A 13,630-nucleotide genomic window follows, 5' to 3' on the forward strand; every position below is an offset into this window, starting at 1 on the left:
AACCAACCAACCAACCAACTTCCAACCAGGTTCCATTGAGTTGACATTTGATACAGTAGATGACAGGTTTGAAGATACTGTCATCTACTGCATGTGACATAGAAAGGCGATCTAGGATCATCTGCGGTGATGATGTTTATGTCTTTTAGTAATCATGGGACAAACATTGCAATGGGATCAGAAACAGGCAAAGGATCCAGGTTGGGTATGGTGAGGGGTGAAGGAACTGCATTGAGGATAATAATGTATTTAGCGCATTATTCAATGTGTCATTTTTTTTAATTACAAAAGGGTGTGATTTTAAGGATACCTGGCTCCTAATTTTAGCAGGCTGAATATCTGCATAGAAACTCCCTCGTAGGTTTATGTTTCTATGTTGTTATTAGCATTAGTGGTGGTGATGATAATCAATTTAATAGTAAAAAATTTTGTTTTATTTTCAAAAGAAAAAAAAAAAAGAAAAATGGAATTTTCTTTGTATTATCTTTTATGTCTTTTCATATCACCACTTTCTAGAGATTTAACCCAGCAGTCAGACAATAATGCTGAATGTAATCGCAACTCTGACAGTCCTGTCTCAGAAAAAGGAAAATCCCATTCAGGTGCAGACTTTAATCACAAGGATGAGATAGTTACTGCTGCAACATGTAGGATCCTTACTGAGAAACACATAAAGCTGCACACTGAGGGAGCTGTCTCTACTTTCAAGAAGAAGACATCTGATCGATTGTCACCCACTCAGATCAATAATATACTGCCAGAACCATACGATGTTTTGGTTGAAAATTCCACCCAAACTGATTTCACAGAGTCTGTCGATCAGAATATTCATCAACAAGCAGTTAAGTCATTTTCATAATCAAGTTCATTGTCATCATCATTTCAATGTTCAGCTTACTAGGGTTGCATTAACTTTTGTCAATGTAGATTTATTATGGGTGGATACTTTTCTTGTTGCTAACCCTCAATTATTTCCAAGTAAGGTAATATTTCTCCTTGGCTGAACATGTTTTTGTGGAAGACTGGAAATGAGTTTATGATGTTGACACTTGCTTATAACTATAATGTGATGTCGATACAAGGGGACAGAAATACACATGCATGCACACACGCACACGCACACAAAATGTCTTTCTTCCAGTTTCTGATTACCAAATCCATTCACAAGGCTTTGGTCTGCTTTGGGGCTATAACAGAAAACACTTTCTCAAGATATCATGTAGTGGGACTGAACCCCAAAACTACATGGTCGGGAAGCAAACTTCTTAATCGCACAGCCATACCTGCACAAGTTATATTTATCAAAATGAATAGGCTTCAAATTTTGGCCTCAAGGCCAGCAATTTCGTGGGGAGGGGATAAGTCAATTATATCAACCCCAGCGCTCAACTGGTACTTATTTTATCGACCATGAAAGGATGAAAGGCAAAGTAGACCCTGGCTTTATTTGACCTCAGAACATATACTTCTTTATTGCCCACAAGGGGCTAAACATAGAGGGGACAAACAAGGACAGACAAAGGGATTAAGTCGATTACATTGACCCCAGTGCATAACTGGTACTTAATTTATCGACCCCAAAAGGATGACAGGCAAAGTCGACCTCGGCGGAATTTGAACTCAGAACGTAACGGCAGACGAAATACCGCTAAGCATTTCACCCGGCGTGCTAACGTTTCTGCCAGCTCGCCGCCTCAGAACATACAGCTGAATGAAATGCTGTTAAGTATTTCGCATGGCATGCTAATGGGCAGCTCACCACCTTTCAAATGTGTAATATAAATGAAAAGAAGGATACATAAGCTCTGTGCTTGTTGGGATGCAGTTCTTTTGAAGTTAGTTTATAGCTGCTTGTTTTCACAGATATCCTACCAATCATAATAATTATGATCCACACAGCACTTTAACTGCTCATTTATAATGCATGAAAAGAGCCATATCCATTTATTATGTGTGTCATAGCTATGTTTTATTGATTTTGTTTCTATCAAAGGTTAACAATGAAATAACATCTGGCTCAGTCACTAATTATAAAATTGTGGTAAAAACTGGTAATAAATTAGGTGCTAGCACCAGAGCTCAAGTTAAAATAGTGCTATATGGAGATCGTGGAAGAACTAAACCTATAGATTTGCTTGAATCGAAGACAAACAAGATAAAATTTCAAAAGGGAAAGGTAAATATCTTTTTTTTTTATAAAGTTAGTATGAAAAACTTAATTAATCATATTGATCTATTTTCATTTAGTTATTGATTTTGACTCTGAAAGTAATTAAAATACTAAATTCATTGTTTTAAGTTAGAAAAATGAAAGCTTTTCTGTTAGCATATTGACATATTTAAATTCCAAAAACTCATTTAATATTTCTTAATCCCTAATGATCAACTACTACTTCAGTCCCTGTACATTAATTCTAGTTGTGTTATGTGAAATTTAATCTTTGAGCTGTTTTAATGATGATGGATAGCAATCTTTTCTATAATTTTATGTTTGTGTTAATCTCGCCAAATATATATTTCACTCTAAAATGCTTGGTCAGCTTGGAATCCCTTTAGAGGTTTATTGACAACAAATAATATCTGAAGTTATATATTTTATTTTAATTTTTCAGGAGGATCATTTCTTTGTGGAGTCATTTTCTGTTGGTCATTTGGAAAAGATTCGCATTGGCCATGACCGTCCTGAGTTGCGTAAGTTGCTTTTATAGCCTAAGTGATTACTTTTTTTTATCCAATAAATCTATATTATAAAAGTAGTAGATGACATTGCTAAGCCTGTACTTCATAATCAATATGTCGTTATTATTAATTTCTTCTGGTTAGTTACATTATCTGCAAATTTATAGGAAAAAGAAAATAATTTATATAATGATATTCATATCTTTCTTTTGTATGAAGTAAAAAGGCTTCAAACAGGAATCAAAACTTAATTTTAGACTCTAATTACAAGACACTTGCCTCATTGTAAATAATAATAATGATTGTATATCAATCATCATCATCATCATCATCATCATTTAGTGTCTGCCTTTCATGCTAGCATGGGTGGGACAGTTTGGGAGGAGTTGGCAGGCAGAGGCCTGCACCAGACTTCTGTGACTGTTTGGGCAGGATTTTTACAGCTGGATGACCTTCCTAACACCAACCACCCAGCAGAGTGGACTTAGTGCTTTTTACATGGCACAAGCACAGGGTAGGTCAGTTTTGGCAAGGTTTTTACAGCTGGATGCCCTTCCAAATGCCAACCACTTTACAGTGTGGACTGGATGTTTTTGAAGTGGTGCCTGCACTGACAGGGTCACCAAGTAATCTGCAAGACAAAAATTTTTTGAGAGGGGAGGGGCATTGGAGGAGGTGATCTTATATCAGATGATGAGGGGTTATAGTACAACAGAGAAACAGAAACAGGTGTCTTGCTGTAGAGGAGGTACAAGGTTACCCAGCTGGGGGGAAAGAGGGAGAGAGAGAGATCAAGAATGAGGATAGAAACAGGTATGTTGCTGCAAAGGAGATACATGGTTACCCAAAGGAGATACATGGTTACCCAAAGGAGATACTTGGTTACCTGACCAGAGGGAAGTGCTGGAGAAGGGAGAGAGAGAGAGTGGGAGGCATCAGAATAGAGATGTTGGCAGTGCCAGGCATACTTTCAAGGGATGGGGATCAGAATATAAATGGGATGGTTGATTAAAGGCAGAGAGAGATATAGATGGTGGCAAGTGCCAGGGCATACCCTTGAGGTTCAAAGGTCATAATATATTTGGCAGGATATTGCCAAAGAAGCATGATTAGAGAGTAGGGAGGGGAAGTGAATGGTGAAAATCTGGGTATATAGAATGGGCGGGGTGCTACCAGATAGCAATGATATAGAGAGACAGGGCCATGAGGACAGGATTGGGGAGTGAGAGGTAGGCATAGTGCATGAAGGAGGAAATGTGAAGAAGAGAAGAGATTTAGAGATGTAGATTGGTTTGTTGGGGAAGGGTGTGTGGCAAGTTTTCTTGTTACATGTGGGTAGAACATGTGGAGGCTACCAGATAGCAATGTTACAGTGGGACAGGGTCAAGAGGACGGGATTGGAGAGTGGGAGGTAAGCATAGTGCATGAAGTGGAAATGTGAGGAAGAGCTGTAGAGACATGGTTTGTTTTGTTGTGGTAGAGTGTGTGAGAAGATTTCTTGTTATGTGTGGGTGGGACACACAGCACTTCTAGAAATCAGTTTCGTTGATATGGGCGGGTATTCTCAACAACAATTTTGGTCCTTGCTAGGTTAATTTTATGGCCCTTTGATTCCAGGTTTTGCTTCCATACCTGGAATTTATTCTCTAATTCTGCTAAGGATTCTGCAATAAGTGCAAGGTCATCAACATATAGCAGTTCCCATGGGCGTCCAGTTTTGAATTCCTCTGTTACAGTCTGGAGGACTATAACGAATAAGGGTGGGCTGAGAACTGAGCTTTGGTGAACTCCTACTTGTACGCTAAATTCATTACTGTATTCATGGCCGACTCTCACCTTACTGACAGCACCACTGTACATGACTTGTACAGCTTTAACAAGCCACTCCTCTACTCCTAATTTCCTTAGAGATCACCATATAACAGATCGGACAACTCTGTCGAAAGCTTTCTCCAGGTTGACAAAGGCTAAGTACAATGGCTTACTTTTGACCAAGTACTTTTCCTGCAGCTGTCTCACTAGGAAGATGACATCTGTGGTTCTCTTGCCAGGCACAAAGCCAAACTGCATTTCATCTAGTTTATTTCTATTTCTAATCAATTGAGCTACAACCCTCTCTGTAATTTTCATGACTTGGTCTAGCAGTTTAATTCCTCTGTAGTTGTTTCTATCTAAGGCATCACCTTTACCCATGGTGCCTTTCTGAATAACCTGATTAACAATATGGGTGACTAAGCTGTATCCTACACCACTGGAAATTTTAATCACCTCAGCAGTGATTCTTGATGGCCCAAGGGCTTTCCCTGTCTTCATATCCTTAATTGCCTTATCTTTTATGTTGCTATCAACTCTGATGGCTGGTCCCTCAATTGGTTAGATATTTGGTAGACTCTCCTTCTTCCATTCATTTTCCACATTTAGTAACCTTTCATAGTAACACTTCCATGCTTCTTTCTTCTCTGAGTCACTAAGTGCAAGCACACCATTATCCATTCACACACATTTCTCACCCACCCATCTCTATTCTCTCTGATACACTGCTTTGCAATCTTGAACACCTCATGCCTCTGATTCTCAGTTGAACATTTGCAAATCTCTTACCTTCAGCTATTCTTTTTGCTATGTAAACCTGACGTCTAGCTGCCCTTTTGGCTACCTGATATAATTCTCTGCTTCCACTGCTTTTTTAGTCTTTCCAGATCTGTCTATTTGCTTTTACAGTACTGTCTACCTCCTTGTTCCACTACCTTGTCACCCTTGGTCTAGCTGGGACTCTGCACCAACCACAGATTTCATCTGTAGCCCTCACTAAATTTGTCTCACATGAACTTTTAATTGTTCTCTATGCTATATGTTCCCAACTCTTCCTCTCTTTCATCAGAAGCTTCCATTAGGAAATCTTTAAATTTCTGTCTGTTTGCTAGGTCTTTGAGCTTCCATAATCTTCTTTTCCAGACTGATTTATTTCTGCGAGTCTTTCTAGCCCTTGCTATTTATTTGTAATATTTTACCAATCACCTTATAATATTACTCATATTTCCAGAAGAATTTCATATTAGAAATAACAAAATTCATACAACAAATGAACTTGTAAACTTATATTTGTCATTAATTTGAGACAGGAAAGAGAAAAAGTAAAATAGGTTCCATCATTAGAATTCTTGCTCTTTACAGTATCTAATTGCTACTTTTAATGTATAATGTTACTTTACAGTAAAAATCTTAACAGTTAATTCTTTCATAAATTCATTTGAATTTAAAAAGTAAATAGAATTCTTTACATTTATTAATCTTCCATGTCAAATAACCAATGGTATTACATTTTCTTATTTTTTTCATATGTACATTTAGCATATGCTTGGTTCTTAGACCAAATAACAATATATGACCTTCAGCAGAAATGGACCTATGAATTTCCTTGTGCTCAATGGCTTTCTGGACAAGGTGGAGACAGAAAGACATGCCGTGACCTTGTACTTGGTCCCTACTGTGCTACTAGTGAAGGTGAGATCTATGAGGGCCTTTCTTGTAATACCATTTTAAAGTAGTTGTTTACTCATTTTATCTTTACGGCAAGTTATTATATATAAAGTTGGTTACTAATATATTCCTAAGTATTGTAGAGTAAAGGTAGACACTTGATGAAAAGAGTTTGTAGCTGAAGTTCAGTTTTCAGTTAAAGCTATTTCACTTATTGCTCTTGGCATCACAACTGCCATTCCATCCTTACCTGAACTTACTAGGAACAAGCATCTACAAACATATATCCCTGATCATAAAAGGTCAACCGATTGATTCTATTGATTACACAACCAGTGGTCCTTGTTCTTTCTTCTCATTTTAATCACAGCTTATAATGTCTAAAAGTATAAAATTAAAATATATTCACACTATTTCTATAGATTTTTATATTTACTACACTATTTGTATTTGTCCATAGCTAGACATGTTTTTTGTGGAAGACTGGAAGCGAACAGCTTCACTTGTATAACGATGATGCTCATTTACAACCACCACACGATGTCTAGACAAAGATACACACGACTCCCTCATATCACTGAGAGTTAAAACACCTGAAAGTTACGGACAGGGGAGACAACTCGCCTCTAGTCCCATTCAGGAGTGATGGATAGTGATATTTGCCGTTTTTGTGGCTTACCAACATCACATATCTGAACTGAATCACTAGTGTATGACTATATACAAATAGCATAAGAACCATTTGCTGGCATACTACGCTGAGGAATACATAAGATTGAATTCAATTATGAATTAAAAGTAGCTCTAATGTTGTAAACATTATTGATCACACATAATCAATGTATATGTTTTGCTTGTTCACTAGTTTACTGCAGTACAATTCTCTGGGCACAACTCCCTCATAGTACTGATGGGCTTATGCAATGACAAGTGACTGAAACAACTGGCGATATGCTGCGTTTGAGAAGATCTGTCAAGCCAAGTGAGATTGTAGTTGTGGCTGTTGTCAGTGTCGCGTAACTGGCACATAAAAGGCACCCTTCAAACTTTGGGCAATATGCTGTGCTTGAGAAGACCTATCAAGCCAAGTGAAATCGTAGTCGTGGTCGATGCCAGTGCCATTTAATTGGTACCTGTGTTGGTGGCATGTAGAAAGTTCTGTTCAAGTGTTGGGCCTCACGGAGGCAATGACAAGTGACCAAGACCTTTGGCGATAAACCGTGCTTGAGAAGACCTGTCAAGCCAAATGAGATCATAGTCGTGGCCGATGCTGGTGTCATATCAATGGCACCTGTGCCAGTAGCATGTAAAAAGCACCCACTACACTCTCAGAGTGGTTCGCATTAGGAAGCGCATCCAGCCCTAGAGACCATACCAAATCAGATTGGAACCTCATGCAGCTCCCCAGCTTACCAGTTCTCAGTCAAACCGTCTAAGTCATGCCAATATGGAAAATGGACATTAAATGATGATGATGATATATAATCATCATCATCATTGTTTGACGTCTACTTTCCATGCTGGCATAGGCTGAATGGTTTGACATGGAGCCGACCAGCTGGGAGCTGTCCAGATACCAATTGTTTGTAGTGGCATGGTTTCTACAGCTTGATGCTCTTTCTAACGCCAAAATATATATACATATATATATGATAGACTTGTTTCAGTTTCCATCTACCAAATCTACTCACAAGATTTTGGTCAGTGACGGGCTTACGCAAAGTGCCATGTAGTGGGATTGTACTCAAGACCACATGGTTGGGAAGCAAGTTTGTTAACCAACCAGCCATGCTTGTGCTTATAAACAGATGCTAAAATCTAAGCTACACTGATTTTCTTTTTATAGGATTTGTAAGTTGTCAATTATTCTGTTTGGTTTTGTATTCCAATTTTAAATCATTTATTTTTTACTGGTTTTATTTTAGTTGCTGGATTATTGCCATGCTTGGTCATAAAGTTTTCTATAGATTATGATTCAGTAAATAATAGGGCAATGGGATAATTATTCTGTTGCTATTTTCAATAGACAAAGTTCTATGGCAAATAAGTGAATAATAGAAATGATTCCCATATTTTGATCAGAAATTATACTATGATTATTTTCATGACACACTGTGAAATGTTTGGCATTAGGAAGGTTATCCAGCCATAAAAACTAAGCCAAAGTAAAAACTGGAGATCGATGAGGCCCCTTCAACACATCAGTTCCTATCAAAGCATTCAACCCATGCCAGCATTGAATGTGGACATTAAATGTTGATGATGATGACAATTAGATATCAAAAATAAATATACTTTATTTTTTTGTTGTTTTGTTATTGGGTTGTTGTTTATTTACAGATATTAATAATGTTCCAGTTGATCCTCTCATTCAGTTATTATCAGAAACTGAAAAAATTGCTGAAAAAAACCTTGATACTAATAATACATCAGATTCAAATCACATCACTTTGTATGATAGACTTTATATTAGGGAATCTACTGATGAGGAGAGCACCGAGGGTAAGTGAGACATTTGTTTGATGAAATACTTTTGATGCCATTCCCAAGAATATTATTATTTAACTGACATTAAATAATGTCGTTTTTAACATCTATTTTTTAAGTATTTTTATTTGGTTTAATCGTGATGAAGAAGTTGTACATAGGCCCTCCAAAACTGGTAAAGTCAATGCAGTTAATGTCCTTTTTGAACAGTTGCAAGTTGACAGTTGCAATAAAAACAAGAGCATCTTTGACCTTGCCACCAAGAGTGGTCCTATCAGGAATTTAAAACTCTCGACAGCATCGCTCTCAGAATCAATGGTCCATGCAAGCCCCTCCAATGTAGCTGGGGAAAAATACTATGATTCATAGGGAATAGTGCATCATTTAGTTTCCTGGTGCTTTTTCATTGCTGTTCATTGTTGGTTCAATATCCTCAGACCAGCTTGCATTCTTTCTCTGATCTATGGATATTGAACCAACAATAGGCAACAATAAAAAAGCACCAGAAAACTAGAGAATTCTTAAAGTTGCCATTATTTCAGTAGTAAGTATTACTTTATATCTTTTCAGCTAATATTAAGAAACGCAAAGGTGATGAGCTGGCAGAATCATTAGCATGCTAGGCAAAATGCTTAGCAGCATTTCATTAATCTTTATGTTCTGAGTTCAAATTCCACTGGGATCAACTTTGTCTTTCATCCTTTCAGGGTTATAATAATACACACCAGTGTAATCAGTTTATCCCCACCCCAAAAATTGTTAATCTTTTACCAAAATTTGAAACCTATTTTAAGAAATGCACCACTGAAGATTTTAAAATTTATTTCAATATGAATACTGACTATAATTTTTTTTTCTTCATCCATTTCATTTTTAGAATCATCAGAATCAAATGAAAGCTGTACATCAGAGGAATATGAAAGTGAAAAGAAAGTAATCTCTGTACAAAACTATGTGACAGTTGAAACCCAGACTGTAAATGTAAACAATAAGCCTCACATGACAACTAACATTCCACAAACGACCTCATATGTAAGTAAAACATCGAAATCGAAGTCCAAGCATAAAACTACAAAGTCTAGCAGTTCTAGACAAAGCAGCCTTGATACTTCAACAGAGGATTCAAGTTCAACATCAGCTGATTAAAATCTGTAAATTGTTGCTAAAATTCTAGACTAAATCTAATGTATTTTAAAAAATAGTGTAAAGAATATTTCCAATTTAAACTTAGTGTTTGCTAAATATTATCAAAGGAAGATTATAGTTTAACAGTAAATATTTGTGAGAATCATTTGGCCTTTGTTATAAATAGCTTACTGCTTAAATGAATAAAATTACAAAACTGAAGTTCTTATATGGGAAAACTTTATCCAAAGTAAAAAAATGCTATCAAAAAGATAATTATTCCAGAAAAAATTCACAATAATGAAAAATGGATTTATTTGACAAACAAATAATTGTTTCAGTGGGATGCTTTTGCAGTGTGAATGAAATAAGTGTAGTTCAATAATATATGTAATTAAATAACTTGACCATTAACCAATAGAGACAGCTAATTAATTTTATCGTTTGTTCGTTACATAAAAGAAAGAATGAATTTATAAGGATAATAATGTCAAGATTATAATGACAGAAGAACAATAACAGTAGTGTGGAAAATCTAAAGAAGAAATATTTATTGTGTTCTGTTACTGCCGTGATTTGAATATAGGTGCCATAGTATGGTGTGGATAGCCAGATTATTTTAAATCTAAAAAATATTGTTCTGGATCAATAAACAGAACAACATAGATTTTGAAATGTGAAGTTGACTGAAATAAATTAATGGATGTTATCAAGAATTTCATATTTTAGGATTAAAATTTTGATATGATAATATTTGTTCATTGCTATCAAAATAAAGGTTGGTGTGATTTGATGAATAAATAAAATAATTTTATCAAACTAGAAAAAAAACAAAACATAATCGCTTTTGTAGATCCAGGCCAGCTTTTGGAAATTTAGTAATACATGCAAGATAATATTGGATTCATATGTTTGAAAGGAATCCTAAAAGGAATAACATTTGTAAAATGATACAAATAAATTGTTTCCAAACCTTTTATTAATTTATGATTGAATTATAAGAATTTATTCTGATTTAATATCTTTTTTTTTAATAGGTCTATAATATTTCTGAGGCAAATTATGATTAATTGATCAGTTCATTTATATCAAATATCATATATTTAGTTCAGTATTATGTATTTTTCCAATATGTTGCCAAAAAAAGTATTATATTCTGAAAAATAGGAATTGTAAATTTATTGATAAATGTTGTTAAATATCTTAGCAGGGTAATGGAAATAGTTGAGATAGGATGCCTTGTTTTGTTTTGGGCCCTCAACTCTTTGATGGAATTGTAGGGGGTTGATACCTTGATACTCAGTGTCTTGGGAATTTTTAGAATGAATGGAGCCCATCACTCTCCACAGCTGATTTCTTCCAGTATGAGAGATAAACAGAGAAAGAATGAGTGAAAGAAAGAGAAGAATTAACTCCAGAACAGGACTGGTATGTTATTCATCAACCCCAAAAAAAGTGAAAGGCAAAGTTGACCTCAGTAGGGTTTGAACCCAGATCACAGAAAGCCTGAAGGATTATAACAAAGCAGTCTATCTGACACTCTAACAACTTTGCTACTTCATCACCAATGAGGCAGTATGGCTTCTTACTAAATACTTTACAGTCTGTTTAGTAAATATTGTAAAGTATTTAATTCACTCTTTATATTTTTGGCTTAAATCCTGCCACCAGACTCTATTTTGTTCTAAATTTAACAAAGTATCAATAATACATGTTTGTGTTAATTTTAATCAATTATACTCTTTCCATAAAAAAACTGCCTGCATCTAGCCAAAAGAAATCAATAATTATTGAAGGTTTTCTTAGAAAAATTATTTTGATTACTGAGTATTAAATTTGTGATGTGATAATTTTATTCAAAGCTTTATTTCAACTCTAATCAATTTGTCTTTTTGACAACAATAACAACAGTATTGATACAGTATTACATTTCCTTCCATCGTTACCAAGTTATTTCTCAGGGTTTGACAAATGTATTCATTAATAATTCAAATTGCATGACATGTAAATTCTTCAAATAAAGATAATTTTTCTGTGAAGGAATTTAAGTGTTCGATTTCATCATTAAAAATATTTTTTCTCAAGGAGGCTATGACAAGTGACCAAGACCTTTGGTGATATGTTATGCTTGAGAAGACTCGTCAAACCAAGTGAAACCATAGTCATGACTGTTATCAGTGTCATGTAGATGACACCCATAAAATCTTAGTCGTGGCTATTGCTGGTGTCGTGTAAATGGCACCCATGCCGGTAGCATGTAAAAAGCACCCATTACACTCTTGAAGTGGTTGGCATTAGGAAAGGCATCCAACCATAGAAACCATGCCAAATCAGACTGGAACTGGGTGCAGCCCTCCGGTTTATCAGTTCCAGTCAAACCATCTAAGTCATGCCAGCATGGAAAGCAGATGTTAAATGACAATGATGGTGATGATGATGATTATATGGGTGCAGGCATGGTTGTGTGGTTAAGAAGCACTTTTCCTAAACATGCAGTCTTGGGTTCAGCTCCACTGCACAGTACCTTGGGCAAGTGTCTTCAGCTATAGCTATAGACTGACCAAAGCCATATGAGTGGGCAAAACAGACAGAAACTGAAAGAATTCCATGGTATATGTCTGAGTGTGTGTGTGTTTGTGTGTACCATTGTCTTGACATCATGTAATGATTGTAAAAGAGCATCACTGTCATATAAACGATGTTGCTCATTTCCTATCTTCCATGATTAAATATTATCTTCACTTGAAAATAAGTGAGGGTTGGCAACAGGAAGGGCATTCAGCCAAACAAAATCTGCTTCAACAAATTCCATCTGACCCATGCAAACATGAAAAAGTAGACATTAAACGATGATGATGAGATGAAATTTCCATGGCAACCTCACTAGTACTGGTAGCATGACTAAAGCAGCCCCAGTACACTCTGTAAAGTGGTTGGCATTAGGAAGGGCATCTAGTTGTAGAAACCATGCCAAAGCTGACACTTGAGCTGGACACAGGCTCGCAGCTCACTGGATCCTGTCAAACTATCCAACCCATGCCAGCATGGAAAATAGACATCAAATGATGATGATGATGATGATACACATATACATACCTGTGTGTGTGTGTGTGTGCATGCGTGTGTGTGTGTGTGATTAGCATTTCACAATCACTTTTTCATGCTGGCATTAGGCCAGATGGTTTTTTTGAGGCAAAGTTTTATAGTTTGCTGTTCATCACCAACCCTTTTAGGTTAGTACACATGTAGAAGACAGTCAAAGAAAAAAAAGGGTAAAAGGCCATACAAACACACGAAAATGAGTTCAAATGCTTTACATAGTCAGCAGCAATACAAGACTATGGTTTGAATAACAACATCCTAAAAACATTCCCCTTTATACCAAAGAAACCCTGAAAGTGCATGCTGACATGAATAACAGGAATGTTAATGACCTCATTTACTCAAATTATTGCACTGAGATGAACACCATGGATGATGTGTGCAGAGGAAGAGCAATTATCACACTTCAATCAAGCTCACTTTGTCTGGTTCTGTTGTGGCCACCACCAATAATATCTACAAGTATACAGCAACAGATTGGATCGTGGAGAAAACACCAAGCCATGGCAGCCAATTTGCATTCCATAAGATAAATCATTGCACATCAATGTGTCTAGTGTGATCTTCAACAACTGGGGACATAGAAGTGTGAACCACTGGACTTGTGAATCATGCCTTCCCATTCTACCAATTACATGCCATAAATTTGTTCAGTTGGGATTGCCATAAATTTGTTCAGTCTCTCCTACACATATATACGCAACAGTTTATCAGATGCTATAAGCTTTTACTTTAGTTGTGGGGAAGTACACAATCA

General features: G+C 36.1%; 1 protein-coding gene across 1 annotated transcript in view; it reads left to right on the plus strand.

The window, feature by feature from the left end:
- The window catches only part of LOC106883084 (lipoxygenase homology domain-containing protein 1), a 17,838-nt gene extending 6,024 nt beyond the window's left edge, over window positions 1-11,814 (plus strand). Inside the window, exons 5-10 of the mRNA XM_052968207.1 lie at window positions 517-841; window positions 1,994-2,176; window positions 2,613-2,691; window positions 6,031-6,183; window positions 8,500-8,661; window positions 9,524-11,814. Coding sequence (XP_052824167.1) covers window positions 517-841; window positions 1,994-2,176; window positions 2,613-2,691; window positions 6,031-6,183; window positions 8,500-8,661; window positions 9,524-9,792 — 1,171 coding nt within the window. The 3' untranslated portion in view covers window positions 9,793-11,814. The remainder of the gene's footprint in view (window positions 1-516; window positions 842-1,993; window positions 2,177-2,612; window positions 2,692-6,030; window positions 6,184-8,499; window positions 8,662-9,523) is intronic.
- Window positions 11,815-13,630: the final 1,816 nt, after the last annotated feature.

Source organism: Octopus bimaculoides, chromosome 5 (genome assembly GCF_001194135.2).
Source record: "Octopus bimaculoides isolate UCB-OBI-ISO-001 chromosome 5, ASM119413v2, whole genome shotgun sequence".
Lineage (NCBI taxonomy): Eukaryota > Metazoa > Mollusca > Cephalopoda > Octopoda > Octopodidae > Octopus > Octopus bimaculoides.